This window comes from Seriola dumerili, unplaced genomic scaffold (genome assembly GCF_002260705.1).
Source record: "Seriola dumerili isolate Sdu_G_001 unplaced genomic scaffold, Sdu_1.0 BDQW01000025.1, whole genome shotgun sequence".
NCBI lineage: Eukaryota > Metazoa > Chordata > Actinopteri > Carangiformes > Carangidae > Seriola > Seriola dumerili.
The window spans coordinates 11,560,184-11,582,760 of NW_019174280.1; the positions used below are offsets into that span (position 1 = coordinate 11,560,184).

General features: G+C 41.1%; 1 protein-coding gene across 1 annotated transcript; it reads left to right on the forward strand.

Annotated features, from left to right (window-relative positions):
• Positions 1-244: 244 nt before the first annotated feature.
• pinx1 (PIN2/TERF1 interacting telomerase inhibitor 1) lies at positions 245-21,649 on the forward strand. Its single transcript, XM_022738028.1, has 7 exons — positions 245-297; positions 1,054-1,163; positions 1,300-1,392; positions 2,230-2,311; positions 3,570-3,659; positions 8,041-8,117; positions 19,882-21,649. The coding sequence occupies exons 1-7, from the start codon at positions 279-281 to the stop codon at positions 20,590-20,592; spliced, it is 1,182 nt and encodes a 393-aa protein (XP_022593749.1). The 5' UTR covers positions 245-278; the 3' UTR covers positions 20,593-21,649.
• Positions 21,650-22,577: the final 928 nt, after the last annotated feature.

Below are 22,577 nucleotides of genomic sequence, written 5' to 3' on the forward strand. Positions count from 1 at the left end.
GTGCGTGCGTGCGTGTGTGTGTGTGTGTGTGTGTGTGTGTGGCGCCCTCTCTTGGCGAAAATAATATCTTGCAGTAATGCGAATAAAAGCAACGATAATATCAATAGTTAAAATAAAAGACTTATTAATACGCTTTCATACACATGGAATATGACACAGAATAGATATTATTATATAAGTACATGTTTACAACAAACAACATGCGTGGTCAAACTTTGTCTTCAGGCATTTTACTTGACGCCTACTCACCTTTCGTCAAGCTGGTTAAGGACCCAAGGATGTCCATGCTTGCCGAACGTATGTATACTTCCTCTAGTGTTTTGATGCATATTTCCCCTTTTTTTTCAATATAACTATATGTATTTCTGTGTTTTGTGTTCATAAAAACCGCCACTACATACTGTCAAGAGAGTTTCTTCCCAAATGAATCAGTATGTTGTACTTGTTAAAGTATCCCGGTAGCTAGCATTAGCATTAGCCACAGCACTGTGAGTAAACACGTGTTTTCTCCTGTAACTCTGCATCTTATCTACAGTAACTCGTCATCAGCTCGTTTTTGGCTAATGTTTTGTCCTTAATGGGGGAATTGTTTTTTGTTTATTTACAGTCACCTTTCAAACAATTTTGCCACATTGTTCTCTCTGTTCATGGCCGATGACAGCTGTCACTCACTGTTTACAGACACGACACCTAATTGTCAGAATTTTTTTTATCTGAACCGATAAACTGAATTTACTAACACAGTAAAACCATCATACTAAAAGTTTTTGAAATGCGTGTATTGAAATGACAGAGACACAGGACAGTATCACAGTGTGAGAGTAATATCGGCTAAGTCTTGTTTCTGACTATCTGTTCACTTCAGCTGTAGAGTAAACTGACTATTACAGAACTTATACCTGCCTTATGTTGATTTGTAACAGTTATCACTTTTCTGTATGTGCATATGGACTAGTCGGAGTCAGCTTGCAGTGTGTGATTCCTTCTCCTGGTCCTTTATGTAATGTGGTGTTGGCTGACTATTATGTAATAATGTTGTTGTTTTCTTTATAGCCCGGAGGAAACAGAAGTGGTCTGTTGACCCCAGGAACAGCGCCTGGAGTAATGATGACTCCAAATTTGGCCAGAAGATGCTGGAGCGAATGGGCTGGTCCAAGGGCAAGGTAAGTGTAGAGATGGAGCTCTGTTGTATCCAGTTCCAGAGTAAACAGTGGTGTTTTTTTTTTTTTTGGGGGGGGGGGGGCAATGAATGGCTGAGTTGGTGTCACATGTTTTTATGTCTTTTCTTCTCATGTAAAGGGCCTGGGTAGGAGTGAGCAAGGCTCCACTGACCACATCAAAGTAAAAGTAAAAAACGACAGCTATGGGCTTGGAACCAATGCCAGCTATGAGGTGAGCTCATTCAACACTTGGTGATTTAACACTTATGGTTTAATTTATGGGAACGATGCATTTTTTATGTGGTGTGATGAATGGGTGTATTTAAACTACTTGAATTTGACTATTTTTTAATTATAATTATTTCAGTATAAATTTGAATGACCATGCTGTACAAATAATAAGATTGGCACCTTAATACCTGATGTAAAAGCACCATAGTAATAATGCTAGTATTACAGTAATGTTTCTCGTGGACTGATGTCATAGTTCAAGGTCATTGTTCTCAAAAACATTTACAGGTAGTAAATTCATGTTGTGTAAATATTCGCATTTCTGTGTTGCTGTGTTGTGTCCCTCTGGTGCTGCTGTCAGAAGTTAATTGCATGCAGGTTTTAATCACAAACTATGAGCCATGCACAGCTGGTGCATTCACAGCTGAGTGCTCCAGTTTTTAAGAGGCATATGGCAGGTCCACTCACAGGCTGTCTAACTTAAGCTTTATTTCCCTCAAGGTGAAATTTGTCTCGTAGCCATGTAAAATGCAGAACACTGACTTGAAATACACACTCAACAGCATAACATAAAACCTGGTTTACATCCAGCTATCACTACCCCACTCAGTCATCCATGGTCAAAACAAGAGCATCATCATCATCATCACCCACCTGTACTGCCACAAAACTGGCAACTAGTGTAGGAACCATGAACCAAGCCTTTTTTGGTATGAATGTTTTAAGTCAGTTAAATCTACATGTTACTTTTGAAACTGTCTGAAAACACCAAACAGATTAGATATTGTCAAACAAAAGTATTTCGGTTCTATTGTGCTGAGATCTCCTGTGTTTACAGGACAACTGGATTGCCCACCAAGATGATTTCAATGAAGTCCTTGCTCAGCTGAACAACTGCCATGGTCAAAACAACAGCAATGGTGTGTACACAAAGTTTGGTTAAGCTGGTTTGGTTAAGCAGTGTATGTATAATAGAATTTATATGTGGTGTCAACTCTATGGGGTGACTGCAGGTTTAGCATATAGTATATATATATATATATATATATATATATATATAGTATATATAGTATAGTATACTCGCTTTTGGTACCAGGTACTCCTTTTTCCACTGCAGATAGTACCCCCTCAATGCAGCGTCGTTACCATAGCAATGCTGAAGCTATCATGACATTATTTTCAAAGCAACACACACATGAACAGTGGAGGGTAAGGAAGGGATACTACGCAGAGAAACGTCTGCACCTCCTCAATTAACCACAGCTTGGATTTGTGGGTTGTCATGTTAAAAAAATAGAACAATAACTTACAGAAATATAACTATTATTACTATAACTAGGCTACAGACAGCGGTGTGCAGTCCCTTCACTGTTTTTAAAGATGGCGGGTTTGTTCAGAACATCCCGTCTCGCACAATGATGACCAAACAGTAGTCTGCAGTGTTTTCACGTCACTCTTTGGTATCGCCTCAGCTCACTTGGAACCTCGGTGGAGGTGATACCAAGAGAATCACCAGGAACTGTCCACAACTTTTGCCGGATGAAAAACCCAAAAAAAGCTATGTAGTGTCGAGTTGAGCAGGTACCATACAGTGGAAAAGGGCTTTTTTTTTTTTAAATTGTGAGGCATGTAAGTGTAAATTGGGCATTCAAATCTGTCTTTTATTTATCACTGTTTCTTTACACTTTGTCCAAAGGATACTATACTTTCATATATGTTTGATACATTTTTTTATCTATTTATTTGGTAGGTAGTAATGTAGAAATGGTCCATGCACTAAACAACATATTACTCAGTCTTGCTCAATCTTTTGTTTATCACCATTTAGAGTCGACTCTTGATGAAACTTTAAGATGTGTATGTACTTAGTTTTAATAGTAACCGTCCCAACAGCAGTTACAACCTCAACAAACAGTGCTACACATGACTACAACAAAGTACTACCATGTGTAGCTTTTTGTGGTTGGATGGTCCATGCGTTGAACAGTAGAGGGTGCCATAGTGCAACATTTAGATAAGTCTGGATATGGTCACTGTGGCGTAATGAACCTAAATCATCATTATCACAGTGCCAGAAGACAAAGCACAGAGATGAGTGTTATATGGGAGCTGGTAGAGGTTCTGCGGAATGATACTGAATATTTGTGACTACAATTCAATTTTCTTTATTATCTATAGAGCCTCCACCAGATGAGCAGAAAGGCTTCAGCTTGGAAGAGAAATCCAAGACCTCCAAAAAGAGGGTCCATTACATGAAGTTTACTAAAGGTGGGTTTCTCATTTGGCAGCTGACAGAAGACAGATCAGAGGGGAAAATGGCTTGGGAGATGCACGCAGTGTTTTCTTTTCTCACTCTGATCAGTTATTACATCAGTTACCTGTACAACGGTTTCTGAAGTGTCCTGCAACAAACTCAACCAGACTGGACCCACTATTCAATCCTCTATTCCCAGTTTTGAGGGAAAACTCAGAACTGATTTGAGATCAGCACCACCACCACATAAAACTGGTGCCTCTGCTTTTTGAGTTTTCTACATACAATATATAAACCTGTGTACCACCTGCACATACATGCAGGTAGACAGCCTCGTTTACCCCTCGTTGAGCCTTGTGCACTTGGCTCAGACAGCAGATGCTGATCAGAGCTCTGTCAGCCTGTGCTGGGTCAGTTGGCCCGGGTCAGTGCTAGGGGAGGGTATTAATAACTCTTCCCCTCTACTTTCATTACTCCTTTACACGTCAGGAAGTCAAGATTTGCTGGTCAAGGCCAAGTACACTGATAGGCACGAGGAGGAGTTTGGTGTTCAGGACCACTGGAGACCAAAGTGAATAACCCCTAGCCCATATTTTACCGCTGAGTCGTTTTAATTGAGCGTGCAGCATAGTTTAATAATTACGTGAACAATTTTGTAGGAAGATTGTCAAAGTATTCATTAGTAATGTTGTTTTGTGTTGCACTTAGATTTGCATGTTTTAAACTTCAACGCATAGCTGATATGAAATCGTATAGTTTTTGAACAGTTTGTGAACAGTCATTCTGCAAGTCCTCATCAAATATGCACATATGTAAAAGTAATGAATCTATAATTGTGTGTGATTGGGTTCACATCTCCCTTATCAGGTCAGCATACATGGGAAAACAAAATATCTTAACTTTGGCCTCACCTGGAAGAGCCTTTTATACTTTACGTCATTCAATAGCAACTTCCTGTTTCCTGTTTGGGGCATCTGGCATGTCCATTTACTGGCCCCCCAAAAACAACACCTCCCAGGGGCTGCACGACCCATTAGATGACCCCTCCAGATAAAACGTGACCTCAGTCTCTCCCCTGGACCCTCTCTCCCTGTTTTTGTGATCTTAATTTGGCAGGAGCCACAAAAAGCATGTCCCTGACAGAAGAGATGCACCAAGGCACACTGAGGACATGAAGCACAGACGTTAGGGGTGCGATAATCACTCTTGGATTTTCTTATTTTCTACCTCTCCTCTCTGCCCTCACTCTTAATAGATACTTCATATGAATGACAAAGTGTTTCTCAAGTTGAAAGTTTTGTGACTCACACAGACGCACCTTTGCCTCAGTTTGTGTCCCCTTCTGTGAGTCTTCATCTGTTTGCACAATGTGAAATGTGATATTGAGAGATAACATACAAAACAACGATGTTACCACACATGACCTTTCACCACATTTGCATCGGAAATTTTGATTTCTGGGCATCTAAAGTGTTTGGAGAATGTTTTCCCAACTAAACTGATAGTTTGTCCCTTTATCTTAATGGGGACATTCTTATCTCAGGATGATCACAATGTAAGATAAGATATTAGATTTGGAACTGAAATCATCTGAGTCAAAATATAAAAATAACAAATACTAATATAGTAAATGGCCTCATTGACCCGATGAGTGAGGACCTCAAACAATACCCTGCTCAAGTCGGCCACATTTGTCCTTTGTTCGCCTCTGAACATTTCTGTTGACTGTGAACTTGGGCTTTTTATCGACTTTGCATTAGGATGCACTCGTACCCCAACCTGTTGTCAACTAATAAAGTCTGATCCCTCAAGGCTTTAAGTTCTAATCCATTTGTGGAGATCCCTTCCATTATCACTACCAACTGTTTGTAAATGTCAGCGGAGGCGGAATAGCAAGTAGCACCTCCTCTCCCTTCCATCATTTTTATTTTCTCAGACTGTCAGAAAGCAAGGGGGGGGGTGAACAGATTAAAGGGGAAATGCAGGTGGGAATGCTTTCAGTGAAATTCAGTCTAGGCAGGAGACCTGTCAATTCAGCTGTGTTTGGCAACATGACACCACTTTAACCTGTCTCTACTCAAAGAGGCCCGCAACTGTTGCCATAGAGCAGAAGGGACGCTGGCATTACTTGTTTGTCCATAAACGACTCACACCTTAATTGGAAACTTGAGAGTTCAGTTCTCTACCTGCCCTGAGTGGTCCGACAGGCATGAAGTTTCAGTGCACTTTGACTGTGAAACTCTTTCTGAGAAGTTTAAATGTTGGAGATATTTCTGACACGATAGCCACAGGAAGTCCTATTTTATTTATCTATCTATTTTATCTTTTTTTTTTTCTGCTGACATTGCCTCACTGTGTCCAGTTCGTGATCTGGATCAATGGCAACCAAAGAGTTACCTGGCAACATGTAACCTGCCACGCCTGTTTGCATGCTTCCACTGGCTGCTCCGATGCTGGCTCTGCTCCCTGTGAAGCTGTTGCCAAGTTAAGGCTTGGTAATAGATTTAGTGTTGCTAAGCTGGTTACATGAGAGATTGAAAAAGTCAGGTACTACTCTCAAAGTTCAGGATGTGCAGAGGTTCTCCATGGGCAGGCAAAGGTCGACCATTGAATCTGCCAATTGAATAACTGGGTTATATATCCTTTCAGATAAAAAGTTATTATAAAATGCTCAAAATGCAAGATTTATGTTAAAATCATTAACCTCAATGATTTCTTTCTCAAATATTAGTCTTGTATAGTAATTATTTGTTGATTAATTGATTGGCCCTGATATTAAATCTTCCAAACAAAACCCAGCTGCGATAACATCAGAGAGCTCCACCAAACATCTTGGTTTCCCTCTCAGTGCCGGCCTCCTCCTCACTCTCTCCTGCTTTTTTTTTTTTTATTGATATCCTGTTCATGCTGGCTCCCTCACTGCCACCACTGAGGATTGATGGCCTTTGTTTGTGGGGAAAGGCACCAAATTCTCTGTTGCTGAGGTCCGGGGGCCCACAGCATAAACCAGTAACCCAGTTTTAATTGCTGCCTCCATCTATCACCTGTCAGGGCAGCGAGGGTGGCTGATGCAGAATTTAACTACAGCTCTCCATCCGCTGCTCTGTGCGGTTACTTTCACCACAACCTTTGGGTTTCTAGCTAAGCAGATTTTTACACTACATGAATACAACTAATCATGCTAAAGAGGGTAGGGCCACAGGCACTAAGTTATTCTATTTATATAGAGTGTTATTCATTCATTTCCCTAGAAAGAACATGTCTCGCTCCAGTTTTGTGTTTAATACAGGAGCCATTGATGTGATTGGACAGTTTTGTGTGTTTGCCAGTTAGAGCGTCAGAGATTGGTTGGTCTGGTTTGACAAGTTGTCATCTGTGTTATCATTCACCGGTGACCGTGGAAACCAGCAGGTATTCAATAACACTTCAGCAGTGCCCATGTCATCACCATCCTGTGTAATGGTATTCAGCCACCTTTGAACATTTAAGGGACACGTAGGGTTAAGTTTCTTTTTATCAAAACATTGTTATTTGCACTTTCACCTGAAAGCCTGAGAATTTTGACAGGTACTTCCTCATCCAAATGGCAGAGAGGTCACGTTGGGCATAATTTTAAGTTTGACCTTAGTTCACTAGTTGACAAACACCACAGCCCCCCCACCCCCCACCCACTCACCCCCTCACCCCCTCCTCATTTATTTTAGTTTTCAACATTCTTTCTTGGTTTTACTTCTTAGACCTGCATGTGCAGTGACTTTCAAAGCCAAGAGCAGGGGAGATAGAGGTTTAAAAGCAATAAATAACCAAATGTTATCGGAGCCTCGCTGAAGGAAGAGGATGCAGCTGTACGAACAGGACCTGGGCTTGAGACAGACGACTGTGTGCTCCAGGAGTCTTTGAGGCCCGGCTTGAAAATGGGAATCCGGAGGCGTGGCGTGGCAGACCTTGTCGTCGGTTTATTTTTCTTTGCCGTTTTATCCCTGGAGCAAGAAGCAAGCCACACAAACCTCCTATTTCTTTACTTAGAGACCCCCCACCCCCCACCCCCCCACCCCAAACACACACACTAATGCACTCATGCATTCAACCACAACTATTAGGTTGTCTGGATAAAACCCTCAGATGTTGTCTAAATTTATTAATGTTTTTTTGTGTGTCTGGTAGAAAATGTGACAGAGTTGTCTTTGCTCACCTTTTGGTACATTTACATAAGTGAAATGCACTTTACTGCTTTTTTTTTTTTTTTTTGAACATATTACATTTTTGTTTATTTTTATTGTGTTGCTTGAATTAACCTTGCTTCCATCTGCCAGAGCCATCGCACAACAAAACAAGTTTTTTTTATAATTTTTTTTTTTTTTTTTTTAAGTGTTTTTGTTCTTTTCTTTCTTTTAGGGAAGGACCTGTCCTCCCGTAGTGAAACAGACCTTAATTGTATCTTTGGGAAGAGAGCAACAGTTGGCAAAGACCAGGTAAGAGACATTAAGATTTCTACTTGCCTTAAAGTTGCATTTAGACAGCAAAAAAAAGGTTTTTGAATTTTAATAAAAGATTAACCTGCAAACAAAGGCAAATACATTTAAAAAAAGAAAATCCAAATTAAGTCAAAATTAAAGAAATCAACACTTTTGATCACTTGTGCTGTGTTAACTTTACAACATTGTAAATAAAGTTTGGTTTTATTCTATCATAAAATAGTGTACACATAAAACATATATCCAAATATCCACCAATAAAACAAACAAAAAGACAGATTCAGTCCAACTTGAAACATGAATAAGCAGAAACACAAATTAAATTTAAAACAAGAAAATCAAAACAATTATAAATGGAATATAAAAGTAGTAGGTATAAAATTGAAACATGACAAGAAAAAACCTTTTTCCACAGTGAGTTCAACATGCAGCATGCAGGTCTTTGTGCTTGAGTCAGAATGTACTACCTCCAGTTACATTTACAGAGAATATCCCTAATGCAAGATGAAAGTTGCTCCTGTAGTAAAACAGTAGCTGTGTAAACTCAGAGGGCAGCCCTCTGACATGCCTGAACCAAGTCAAAATCAAGTATGTACCGAGGGGGAGATGGGATACCTCTGGCCAGGTGGCTCGAGCTTATCTGCCTTTGTCTTGGTAATTAAGGATGACCACTGGTGCTGATGCCTCTATCAGTTGCTGCAGCATCATGTGAACCTTCTGCTTCTACAGGGCCCAGCTCCCGAGCAGCCCGTGGCCTTAGATTAGCCATGTCACAGCATGCAGCTTTAACGCTGCCAACAGGCCACTGATGGCAGCAACAGCACCTAAATCCAGTTAAAGGATTTGCACTCTTGCCTCCTACTTCTTTCCTTCACACTCCCTCCTTCCTCGCTGCTTCTGTCTTGGAGCGCTCACATCAGGTAGTTAAGTGTGCCAGCGGGCATTATTAAAGGCAAATCAAAATTGCAGTGAGGTGTGCAGAAATCTGAAATGATGATGCTTGCAAAAAAAAAAAAAAGTTGTCTTTTTGCTCTTGGCATTGGTGGTTGATCACTTCAAATGTCACTTTGCCATTCGGCGTTATGCTGGCCCTCATGCTGGCCCTCATGCTTTGTAGCTTTCAGGCTCAGACAGGTGCAAGTTGAACTCAAGCCCAGTAAAAAAACAAAAACAAAACAAAACCTCCATTTGATCTCTTCTTTAAAAAAAACAGTTCTTGAATTATGATAGTCAGAAATTACAAAGGGAAATTACAACTATGTCACACCACATTATCTTTTCACGGAGATGAAAGACGGTAAGAGTTGTAATACATTTTAAGATTTGTTGAGATTTCAGATGCTGCTTCAACATTGTTATTGATCAACTAAAATGAATAACAAATAGGACTGTTTTTCTGACTCTGCATTCACGTAAACTGAAATTTTATTTAAAAATACATGAGACACGACACAAAAACACAAAACTGCTATTTTATTATGGATTGATAAATCCTCATTTATTTTTGCTGTCATAAGTTTTCCTGACCCCATACAGAGCCACAAGGACAATGATAAATGTAGCTTTTGGACTGAGAGACACAGAAAAGCCTCTTGCTGGCTTCTTCTGTTTATCTCAAGCATTTGGCTTGAAGAAATTGGCATCTTGAAATCCATAAATTGTACAAGGAAAAACCCTTGTCTATTCCCCTGCAGGTGCTGAGCCATAACATCACAATGGCCGCTGCTCCCTAGCTGATTAACATTGGAAATGCAGGCAATATACACCATCATTTTCTCCCTAATCGTTTGGTTATGGGTTGTTATTTTTCCGCCAGAAGGGACACCATTGACCATATCGAAAACACTGAACACAATTACAATGGCTTCCCATGAGGCCTTGTGTTGAAGCCCAGCAACATCTGAGGTTGCTGGGAAGAGGTAAAGAGGGTGATGGACCAATCAAGCTTCAGGCTTTAGACATTGTGCAGTGAGTGTCCTGTGAGTGTGTGCGTATCACTGCTAGTGACCCTCGCCTCGCGCTGATCTGTGCTTACATTCGTCCGCCATCACTGTTCCAGCACAAAATGTGGTCTACAGTGTGCACACATGCATTATCTCAATGCCCCAAACAGCTGTATTCCTACATAGCGACTGTATAAACACTGGGAGCTTAAGTTTGGTGGTGGAGTTGATTTGTAGTTTGTTCAAGCTGCCACCAGTCGCATTATCACATATCTGCATCCTGACGAGGTGAGGCCAGGAGACCTGACCATCTCTGGATCGGCTTCTCCAGGACGGCCCACCTTCCCCCTCATGAATCTTCCACCACTTCACCCACCACCCACTGCTGTCTCTCCACCGCGCCCCTCCACCCCTCCACTGCTGGGGTTTTCCTTCCTCTGCAGTGATGTGTTTCCTGCTCGCCTCTTATCGCTGCTCACAACACTCCCCGAAATGCAGACACACACACACACACACACACACACACACACACACACACACACTCAGCAGTCCCACATGCCTCTGTTCATCAAAGGCAGCATTGGATGTGTTGAAAAGAACATATGAGCAGATGGGACAGATTATGAACCCCTCTGTATTAGTTGGTTATATTTAGATGTAACCTGAAGTTGTGAAGTTGTCTTTAAAGTAGTTAAGATAAAAAATTGCTTTGTAATCTTACGTCCTGACTGGATACCTGTATTCATCGTTAAAATCTTATTTCTTTTTAAGTTAATTTTCAATTTTTAATATGTGATATGAAAAATAATGACAGTAAAATGTGCCAGGATTCCTTTTGATATTCTTCAATTACAGGTTCAATTACAGGTTCGAGTTACAACTTGAAAATTTGATGCGACAGACCTTAATTCATTTTGTAGGATAATGTTGTGCTATTGTACACAGTAAAGATAATTATACACATAGCAGCATGAGATAAGAAATGTTGATTAACTACATACCTAACAAATTGAAATAACAGGTGTAGCCTTCTGAATTTACCACACCTTACTTCTCATGTAATATTGTTTACAGGATGATTGGATGACATCTATTCCACCCATTCATGTAGCCACCTGAAAATGTATGCTTAAAACCATTATTTACACTCCCTGACCAGTGAGGGTTATCAAGCTGTGGTGGAGCACCTGTCCATCTACACGGCTCTCTGTTATCCATCACCCATCCCACGCCCGCGAGCCCCCTCCTTCTCCTGCCTCCTCTTGCGCCCCTCAACACAATTACTCACCACATGACAAACGACAGGCTCTCTCTGCCGAGATATCAAAAAGCCCCGGCCACTTCTAAATGAAGGCACTTTGGCAGCCCTGTGCTCCCCGTGCTTATCGGCGGGCAAGCAGTGCCCCTGGCCGTCCTGCCCCCCCCCCATTCCTTCCTCCTCCTACTCCTCCACCACCCCCGGCTCTCCGTGCCCTCCTCAGGGGGTTTAGTTAGGGGAGCCACATGGAGGGCCAGCCCAGCTTGATTTATCTCCCTTGCCCCTCTGCCCGGCCACTCAGGCAGGCCGAAAGAGCCGACGAGGCTCCAGCGGGCCTCAGCTCGAAAGCCCGGCATTAGCTGAAATAAACCATTCTGCCGCCCAGTGAAAAATGTCCTCTGATTGGCTAATTAATCAGTCAAAGGGGAGCGACGCGGCTTGTGACTTGAGGGACCCAAGCGGTCGACCGCAGAGGGCCTGCTGATAAATAGACTCCCCGCCGATTCATACATCAACAAAAGTTAGTCATTTTTTAAAGCCGCCAGCTCAGATGAAAGGTGGAAACAAGCCATAGTTTTATTTTTCCACCTACATTTTCTTCTACGTTTCTTTTTTGTTCAAAATGACAAAATTTAGTTTTATCTTTTTTTTTTTCTTTTTTTTTTGTCTAAAGCCACATTTTTCAAAACAAAATTGAATGTATATTTTGAATATTGAATGAAAAGAAAATGATATTAGATTTCAGTGTTTTTTCGTTTATGCTTCCAGAATAGTTTTTTCCTTTGTGTAAAACGTTGCTGACTTTACTGAATTTTCTTCAGTTTGCTTTCTAAACTCTGAATGGAGACTGATTCAACTTCTTAATCAGTACTGTAAATATAACTGTGATATCTATACAGAAAGAATTAAGTTTTGTGGTGAATTAACTGTGACAACTATTTGACTGTTAGAAACATTGAAATTGACCAGTTCTTTAGCTCGATACTCCCTGAACGTGTCAGGAAAGAAAAATGGTTGAGTATAACTCCGTACAAATCTTGTTTTGACGTCTGAACCCTCCAGTCAGACAGTTGGTATGGCGCACACTGCTCTCGGGTCAGCGTGACCCCCGCGGCCTCTCCCACTCCCACTCCTGCTCAGGCACAAAGGGCCGAGGATCAGGCCTCATCGGGTGGCACCTGTTGCAAGTTTTTCCTGCCCACGCGTCGTCCACATGAAGGATCGCGCGTCAGCAGGGGCTCCCCCGATACCACCATCTTAAGGAACATGGGGCCGGGGCAACGCGAGTTGGGGCCTCAGCGTTTGGCAGATGCGTCGGCAAGGCATCTTCTGCTCTTTGCTGACAGCGCAGAAGCAAAATGTGTTCGTCAGTACAGAAATCCTGTGTAATTCTGGTGTGCAACTCTAGTACCCACTACAGGATTCATAGGTTGCTACTAAGGCCTGTGAACAATGACGTGAGGTAGTGTTGAACTGTTTCATCCTGTTTCCATCCAGATGGTTATTGCTTATTGATGAGGCATGAAAATGTTTCCGTTAACGTGGTTAATGGTTGATATAATCATAAGACTCAGACATTTTTATTTCAGCTCAACTTCATTCAAGTAACAGACAGTCAGACATTTGACTTTTTATATGCTTTTTTTTAAAGCTATTTATTTTTCCACATGTTGACTTCCATTATTAGGATGGAAGCTGATGATTGTTGCCTTGGAAAACTTTACATGTGGCTATTACAGTATATATTCAAGCATTTTTAAGCAGATTTATTTTATTTTAGCTTATTTTCTTCACAGCATTAAGTGTATGTTTGTCTACACTAACAGGATCATTCTACACTGGCCCACTGCTCTGTGTAATTCCCAGTATAAATAGAAATACGGCACCAAAGCAGCGAGTTTATTGTTGGCTCAGTTGTCCATTACCTTGCAGCGTTGATCTGTTGAAAAGGGATGCCGGTGTAAACGTGCGTTGTCTCAGTGTGGTTGGCGCAGTTTGAATGGGCCAGTGCACTCATGCAGGGAGTTTGGCTTATTGTGAAGCTGTGGAGCTCTAATTCATTCTCAGATAACATCTAATTGCCCCAAGCAAGAGCTCTCCCTTTCTTGAGCATGTTTGTTGACAGGCCCTTTTGCTTCTACCGCTGAAAATATCAAGACCCGCCAAAGGCCCCCCTCCTCTCTTCTACAAAGACACACACACTCACACCACACATTTACCACCTACCTCCCTGGCAGTTGTGTGGACTGCTCCCTCCTGGCCATGCCAGCTCGCTGACACTTACAGATTAGCGCAGGACAAAAAAAGAAAAAGAGGGCGTCCGTCTCTTAGTTACGAGCCTAAGCTAGAATACATGGGGCCAGGGTAATTACAGCCTGGTGAAGCTAACCGCCCAAAGATTTTCCAGCCCTCTCGGCTGTTTACAGCCACCGACTACCGTTTAATCACTGACTCTTTAATCTAATAAATCACAGCTGGGGAAAATAATCACTGTATCTTCCCTCTCTGGGGTTGGGGTGGGGGGACCCCTATGCTCTTGAGGAGGGCTTTGTAGGCAAGCGTTTGCAGTGTTGAACAAACACAGGGTAGTCACGCTGCATGCATAATGTTGTCTTCATTTGTTGCTTATGATAAACGTTCCCGTACTGGGCACAAAGCGCAATTTTTCAAAAGCCATTTTTTGTGTTTTCTCTTAACTACACAGAGAAAGTATTCCTTTAGCAAATGTATTGGTTTGTGGAAGCTTCCATGTGTGGCATTTAATCCTTTTATGGTTTTAACTTTGTTTCTTTGTGTAAACATTATTTCTGGAGGAAAAAGAAGATAAATATTAGGATAAGTTTGAAGGCAGTGATGTTACTTAAAAAATATTGATGTCAACTGAACAGTTTGCTTATTTACCAGAGAATAAGGTATCCACCTGTTTTTCTGTCCGCCCACATCAGGCTCATGAAGGATGGGCTGCTGGACCTGTGTGCTCATCAGGGAGAGACAGCTGGCTAATCAGGGCCTGATCCATAGACCTTGAGTATCGCCAAATTTATTATTGTGGCAGGACAATGAGGGCACACTCATGCAATTACAGACCCAACCAATATTGGCTAGAATTTATTGAAAAAAAAAGAAAAAAAGAAGGAAGTAATGCAAACAGGCAGTTTTTAAGAAAATAAATGAGCAACTGCAGCTTTGTCAAATGCTAATTAACGTGAGCCAGAAGGTGAGTTTACACCTTGAAAAGTGGATTAGTTATACACAACTGTTCATATTTACCTTTTTTAATAACTTAATAAATTTAAAACAAGTAAACTTCCTACCTTGTATTTGAGTCTTAAATAAACTAATAAACCAATCAGATCAAAGTGTGAATTAATATCTTAAGTCTGTTTAACTTTTTATGAAAAAATGTAATGTACTACATGTCTGTTGGGCTATGCATAAAAACCCTCCACTACTGCAGGTAGAGTTATGAGCCCCTGTTCACACTCATTTTGTAAGCAACCACATTCACTGGTTTTATCTTTGCATCAGCAGTATGGGGCTGCCAAAATACCAGCGATGTACTACACATTTTTACAGGACCGCTGTGTTCGTGCTAACAAATAGATAGTGGATTTAATGTGTGATTTGAGTATGATTATTAATAGCTATAAGGGGTGCAGCTAACCATTTTGTTTAGCATTTTTTAAATCTTTTTTTTTGTAATCTAGTTAGTCTATGATGTCAAAAATCATGTGCTCATTATGAGTTGGATCGTTGTCTTCAGATTCCTTATTTTACTCAGATAAATAATTGCATTTGAAACAGAAATGAATGCAAATGGCGCCCACTTGTTAGACTTTAATAAGGTAAGTGAAAATATTTGGGAAGCCCTGTGCTGATCCACAGAATCAAAGGACAGATCCGTGCATTTAGTAGAACCGTTTGGTGGGTTTCCATCCACATTTTTAATTTGTGAGTGATTTGAATGGAACTGCCAGTAATAAGGAAAAATCTCAACAGATCTTTTTACACCTAGCTGAGGCGAGAAATGTGATAAAGTGCAATGATTAATCATGATATACAGGAATCTCATTTAAAAGCCCACTCAAGCTTCTGCTTCACCGAAGAGACGGAGTAGCAGCAAAAACATCAGACCTGTGTGGAGACTGCAATGTTTCTTCAATTAACAGGAAACAAACTAAACTAAATTTATCTCTGTCACGTTGTTACGTTTCCACATCATTTTTGACCGTTTGAGTTATGACTGGTGCTCTTTTTAATTAAATCATCTTCACCTCCACCTTCTTCTTCTACTGTATTTTAATGGCACCTGACTGGAGAATTAAAACTTGCACTGCGTTTGGCTAGCAAAATAGTGGCAAAGCTAAAAGACCTCGGATTGAGATCATACATGAAAAAGACTTTATTAGGACATTTCCTACAAGTACTAATTCTGTAGTTTCTTTCTCTCTTTACAAATAGACATGATTAAGCAGTTTTTATTGCTTCATAAAGGTTTCAGATCTAGTCAGTAATCAGTTAATTGAATAAATTTCTCTGCTGATCTTGTTGTGTTAAAAAAGTTTCACATACACTTTAGTGAACCTTCTCCACCATCCTCTGCTGGCTTGATTGACTCTCCTCCTGAATATGTTGGCCTCCCTATCTTGGCACCTTGGCACATGTCTCAGTGTTGGCTTTCCATTGGCTACATTAGCAGGGAGAGATAGAACTGGAGTGTCTTGAAGGAGGCGGCCTGTTGAATGTCTTCCCACCCTCCTTTTCTCTGGGACCCTCTGCGGGCCCTCCCTGTGTTCCCTGCCCAGCCCCAGCCCCCGCCAGGGGGGAGAGCGGAGCAGGAAGGGCTCGATAGCCAGCCAGACCGCTCCTCTGCCGAAGGAGCCTTATCTCAGACCTGCACACAGTGCACTGAGCGCATCCTTTTCCTGGGGTTTTGGGTCTGGGAGGAGGAGGAGGAGGAGGAGGAGGAGGAGTAGACACGGCTGGATATAGGTGTGTTCTCCAACCCTCCATGCGTCAACCCCACTGTGGTCTAGCCTGGGACTACTGTTTTTCAGTCTTTCTTTCCTTATTCCAGCAATTATGTAAACAGGTTTTGTAAAAATCAAATACTTTTTATATATACTTTCTGGAAAGAAGGTTGAATTCATAAGGAATAATATTCACCTTTGCTTAACTTAACACACTGAGGTGTTTTTCTTCTACAGCCTTACTTGGTCTGGTATGACCAGTAGCTTATGTTAGCAAACTTTAGATATTTCTGTGTAGTTATTGACATTATTGAGTCACCTCACTGACATTACATTCCTAACTACTTGCACCTGTTACATCCTTTAGCCTTTACCATCATCCCTAACCTTGTGAGTAAGCTGGGTTTCTCACAAAGGAGAATCCGTCCTGCCAGACTCCAGGCTATTAGCTTGTGGCTAAACCACAGTCGTTCGTACCAGTCAGTTTCTTATGAGGGAGGAACTGCTGGTAGTGATGGGCAAGTCTTAGGTGTGACGTCAGCAACAGTGGCGGCTCGTAAAGAGGTTCACGGAGATGCTACTGTAGCATCAGTTATATCAGAGCTAGAGAGTATTTCTTCACTAAAAGAAGAGCAAAGATCAGCACTGACAACTTTTCTTGGTGGAAAAGATGTTTTTTCGCTCTTCTCCAGACTGGCAGGAATTTGATTTACCAACTGGCTCTGTTGGTAGTGAAAAAAAAATGGGAAGGATGTAGAATCTGATTTGTTGAAATTAGCCTGTGATAGACGGCGATTGCTCATCCAATCACCATTTTAATGACAAAGGTCTACACTAAAGGTGATAATATTTTAATCCTGCATGCCTTAGACATTTGATATTACATTTAGTGTGATTGCTATTTTTTGTGTCAATATTGTGAAGCTTATGATGGGAATTGCGTATCGACTTGTGCCTGCTGTCTACAACGTGCCATGGCACTCGCAGTCGTTGAATTCCTACAGTAATGGTGACTGGTAACAGGCCAGAGAAAACAACACACACCTGGAAATAGGGAAACAAGATCTGAAGCATTACTGCCGAGTTGTGTCTTAGTGACACGTTGCCCTCAGCTTTCGCCAACAAAAATCTCCAGGGTTGCCAGTAAAACTGACTGGATCTGTAACATTATATTCATACTGTATGTGTGTGTCCAGCCTGCGCTCAGCACAGCACTTTCCCCCTGTCAGATCAGAGTCTAATGGAGATCCCCAGGCAGTGAGGATGAACCACATACCAAGTTGCAGCCACTTTCCCCTGATGAAGATGTTTCTCTCTCTCAGTCACCCCCCCCCCTCGCTCATTCACCCTCTCCCTCTCTTGAGAGTAATTTCACAGGCAGCTCTAAAGTGGCCCCCAGCCATCTTCCCAAATCCCAGATACATGTTGTTTGGCGCTGTCAGCTCTAAGCCCCATCTCCACTTTCCCAAGCAGAGAGGATGCCATTGTGCAGTAACAGGGAGTATAGATTTTCTCTGAGAAGTTGGAAAGTTTTGTTTAATGGCACCTCACCTGAAGGGCCTTATCCCCCTTGTTAGAAGTTGGGGTTCTTTCTCGTCGAGGTCTGAGGTGGCAGAAAACTTCTGTTAGTCAGTTTTAACACCTGCCTTGTCATTTAGCTTCAATCATGTGCTTCATGTCAGTGTGAGGCTTCCGAATCCATCCGCTTTAGATGTAATCATGATATGTAATACTCAGTCGGATCAGTTGAAGTCTTTCATGTTATTTTCCTTGCATAATTTAAAGCCTAAAGAGAGAATTTATGCCTGTGGTATATTCGCAGAGCAATCTTTTTTTTTACCGTTTTAATCAATATATCAGATTGCAAAAACAATGGTAGTTTCCTTTATGGAAATGTATTGACTTTTAGTGGGTTAAGACAAATAGCTTGCAGGGTTTCACAGAAGTCCATGGTGGCTGGTTTAAAAGAAACAACACTTGATAATCCTGAATTTTCTAAGTAACCAAATTATTAGCCAAATAGATAAAGTAGACTTAAAGCCCTGGACAAAGCCCAGTGCATATGTCAGTATTTCAGTTTGTTAGGTCCCACAAGACCTGTTCGCATCTACATCCACATTGTTTCACCTAACCATCAGTTAGCTTGTCTATCTCAATCAGCGTTGAGGGTCAAAACAGTGTAATCTGCATGTAAAAGCTTAAAGGCCAAACCACGAGGTGACTCGCCACGACAATGTTTTTCAATTTATCTCTCATCTGTAGGGTTTGAAAAATGCCGTCCACTTGGCCATCTCTGAGGTAATACACAGAGCGGCAGTATTGTTTAGTGCGATTCTCAGGAGGAGCTTCTGTATTCTTCTGGACGAATCATTATGCATTGAGTAGGCCATTAGGAAAATGAAGACAAATGGGTCACAGGGGTGAGGTGACAAATTGTTCCTGCTGTTCATTTCTGGACTTGGACCGTGTTGTGCTTCACAGTTGTGAAGTTGGCACTGTTTAATGTGTTGCCTAAAGGTCGGAGAGATGAGTTGGTGACCAGACTGTTTCACATCCCTAGAATGCAGATAGTTTAACCAAAACAAATGAGTGCTGCTCTTTCCTCGTGATTAACCTTCAATGTTGGTGTAGGGATCACCTCCTGTCTTTTTTTTCTTTTGGCAGACACACATACAGCAGTTACAATAAGCAGCTAACACCTGCATGAGTTGTTTTTATCTTTGCACAATTATGTCATGTTACAAGGGGAAAGGTCTCATGTCTCAATATTATCATGATTGCATATGCTTAACACCAGAAACCTGCATTTCCTGCAAGAGGAATAAAACCTGAAAGATAAAGAAAACCACTGAATTTCATTTCAAAACATTGAGCCAAGTCAACACCGAAAATAAATCATAGCAATACCAAATTTGTATTTACTGCAGAACTGTTGAATCAGAAGTGTTGCTATTCAGGTTTTCCCCGAAAAGCTCTGAAGGATCAAGCTATGAATTGTTGTCGATGTTCATGTTCTTAATTGAAGACTGTGTTAAATGGGAGTTGTTTGCTCAGTAAATCATTCAGTAATTTGCTGATACTGATGCACTTTAAATATCAGGAAGTGAACTGGTGTCACTCTGAACTGAGAAGTGGCTCCTGCACGCTGTCAGCACTTATGTTTTTGTCAGACTCTCCCTCATCAGACACAGATATTGTTGCATTCTGGTGGGAAAAGTCAAATCTCAGCTGGAGCTTGCTTTACTATCAAGGAGCTGTTGCAGAGGGAGAGCAGTGAAGGAGTTGACTGCGCAAGGACACACAGCTGGATGTGTGGACCTACGTAGTGTTTTAAGAAAAAGATGAAAAATGTCAGGTGTGACAGGTCCGGGATGTTTATTTTAAGGTGATCCTTTTAACAGCTATTGTTACATCAACATCCTATTTCTCTTTTCACTCACTTAAATCTTCCTGGTTAATCTCTGCATGTTGATTGACAGTCACTTAAGCTTCCAGGCGAACCATTGTCTGCTGTCTATTTCTGTGTAGATCGTTGAAATGCTGCATCAAAGCTTAACTCTGTATTGTTTTTTTGTGTGTTTTTGGTCTAGGAGAGCAACAGCAGTGATTCTCAGGGTGAGGCGGAGGAGAATACGACTCCTGCTACTCCTGCTACTCCTGAACTGGATACAGAGTCCAAGACGGTGACGAGTACTCTCACTATGCAGGAGTATTTTGCGCAGCGAATGGCTCAGCTGAAGAAGGCTCGGGGACAGGCCCAGAGTGCAACATCCCCAGAGGAGACGGAGACCACCGAGACATCACGTCCACCCGAGGAACCCAGTCCCATCCACAGTAGCAACAATGACACGGAGGAGCCCAAAAAGAAAAAGAAGAAGAATAAGAAGAAAAAGGCAACGGATGAGGCGGAAATGGTAGAAGACAAGAGTAGTATTCCCATTGTAGTGGAAGATGATGACAACCAGGAGCAGGAACGTTCAAAGAAAAAGAAGAAAAAGAGGAAAATGGCAGAAAACGAAGATGCTACAGACGAGAACTGCAGCTCCACCTCTGGTGTGGAGCAGAACTGTGAGGAGCTGCCTCCTTCCAAAAAGAAAAAGCTTAAAAAGCACAATAAGGAAACGGAGGTACTAAATGGACACGAGCCATCTGAGGAGCAAACTGCAGAATCAGAGGTTGTACAGAAAAAGAGAAAGAAACACCGAGAGGAGGCGGGCGATGTTGTAGAAGAGGACAAGGAGGACGTGGTGGAGAAGAAATCCAAAAAGAACAAGAAAAAGAAGAAGAAACATCAAGAATAGGGTGGAGTTAGGAGTTTGTGCTGTTATCCTGGAGGCTCGCATGTATGAAAAAAATGCTTTTTCATGAGCCAATCAAATGTCATTTTTATGTACAACCTAATTACCTGTCCATGACGAACACTTGGCTTCAGTGAGGAGAGAGGAGGTTTGATATTTGGTCAAGCTGCCCAGTAAAGTGACAGACACTGGGATACACAACCGTTACTGCAGGTGGTAACATGCCTCGATGAGGAGATTGATTCCACTCACGTCTGCACAGTATATATGAAGCTAAGGACTATAGCATAACAGCCCATAAAACCACTACATGTTGTTTTCACTCACTAGATTTTGTTCTGTTTCAACAAACAAGACATGACATGATAATTACGGAGTTTTCTGAGATGCTGGTAGGTGGATACCTTTAGTCAGGGCTGGGCTAGCTGTTTACAATCTTGATCCTAAGCTAAGCTAACCACCTGCTGGTTGCAGCATCATATTTACTGTACAGACAAGAGAGAGACATTCATTTTCTCATTCAGCGAATAAACGTAGGCCCCAAAATGTTAAACTATTCCTTTAATCTGTTCAGTCTATTTCGTTCTGTTCGACTGGCCCCACAATGTGTAAACTGCATTAATACAGACATCACAAGCTGACAGACTATTTTAACCAGCCCTCTTTAAGATAATAAGGTCTGTCTAATGAATAAAATATAAAATTTCCTACTATACTATAAATTGGTTTAGGATATTCATGTAGTCTTTGTGATCATTGTGTCAAAATTAGTTTTTTTGCAGATGCCATTGTTGTGTATGTTTCCATATTAAATATATAAGCAATATTTCAATGGCTTTTATTTTCTAGCCGGCAATTATTTTTATTTTTTATCCATATCTTCAAATGACAGATATCCCAGTGTCAAATGAAACTCTCAATATTGTTAAAGTGACCCAGAGTCAGTTTTGTAACAACAACAGACGCACATAGAAATGATCTGATTTATGAGCTGAAAAACTTTGGTGCTTTACCTGGATCAAATCCCTTTTTAAATAAATCCAGATGCTTGTGCATGTTTTATTTTTGTTTTCTTCATAGGTGGATGTATAAAGAAAATATAGGAGAGTTCTGTGGAGAAACTTGCTGATCAGCTGTAAAGGTAATCTAAAGATATTGTATCTAAACATAGGCAGCTTTCACAGCACTCACCATTTCACCTTCCAAATGTGATTTATGAGGTTATGAAATCTTTTCTTTGACTTGACAGACGAACTCTTAACAAGCCAGTCTTGTTGAGCAATGACTGGGTGGTGTGAGTCAAAGGAGGAAAAGGGAAACTACAGCCATCCAATCTTGCACATCAATACGACACAGAAAATAGTGACAAGTTCCTTGTCACTATTTTGGGTGTCAGTTACAAAAAATGACATTGCATTTGTCAACCTGGTACATGACTTTTACTGTGAGCATCTCAGGTGTGAAGTTGTTTTTCCCTCTCCTTGTCATCATACACTACAGTCATCAACTCGAGGTTACTCAGCAAGTTATCACTAAACCTGTTAGTCCGTATAGAAGGTGGATTAGATGGTATAATGGTACAAAATAGATCAGGAAAATGCTTTAGCAACTGGGCCTTTAGCTATGCTAAATTAAAATGTGCATCGTTTTTATCATTTTTTTATGTTTCAAAATTAAAGACACTATTGCAAACATAAATATTAGCTTTTCAAGCTGATGTGGCAATTCTAAAATAATTTTTCCTTGTAAAAGTAACATCTACCGCCACCATTTACTGACATACGATGTGTACAGAATGATGCTGCCCACTTTTATTTTGAAAATTACATTAAAAGTGTATGACCGCAGGTTATGTATGAGAGAGAAAAAGTAATAAAAAAAAAAAATGCTAAAAAGTTGTGTTGCTGTCGGGAAATTTTCATTCACACAGCACGTACATGAAGACAAACCCCCTTCTCAAATCTTTAGGAGCCACATGTCTTTTACAC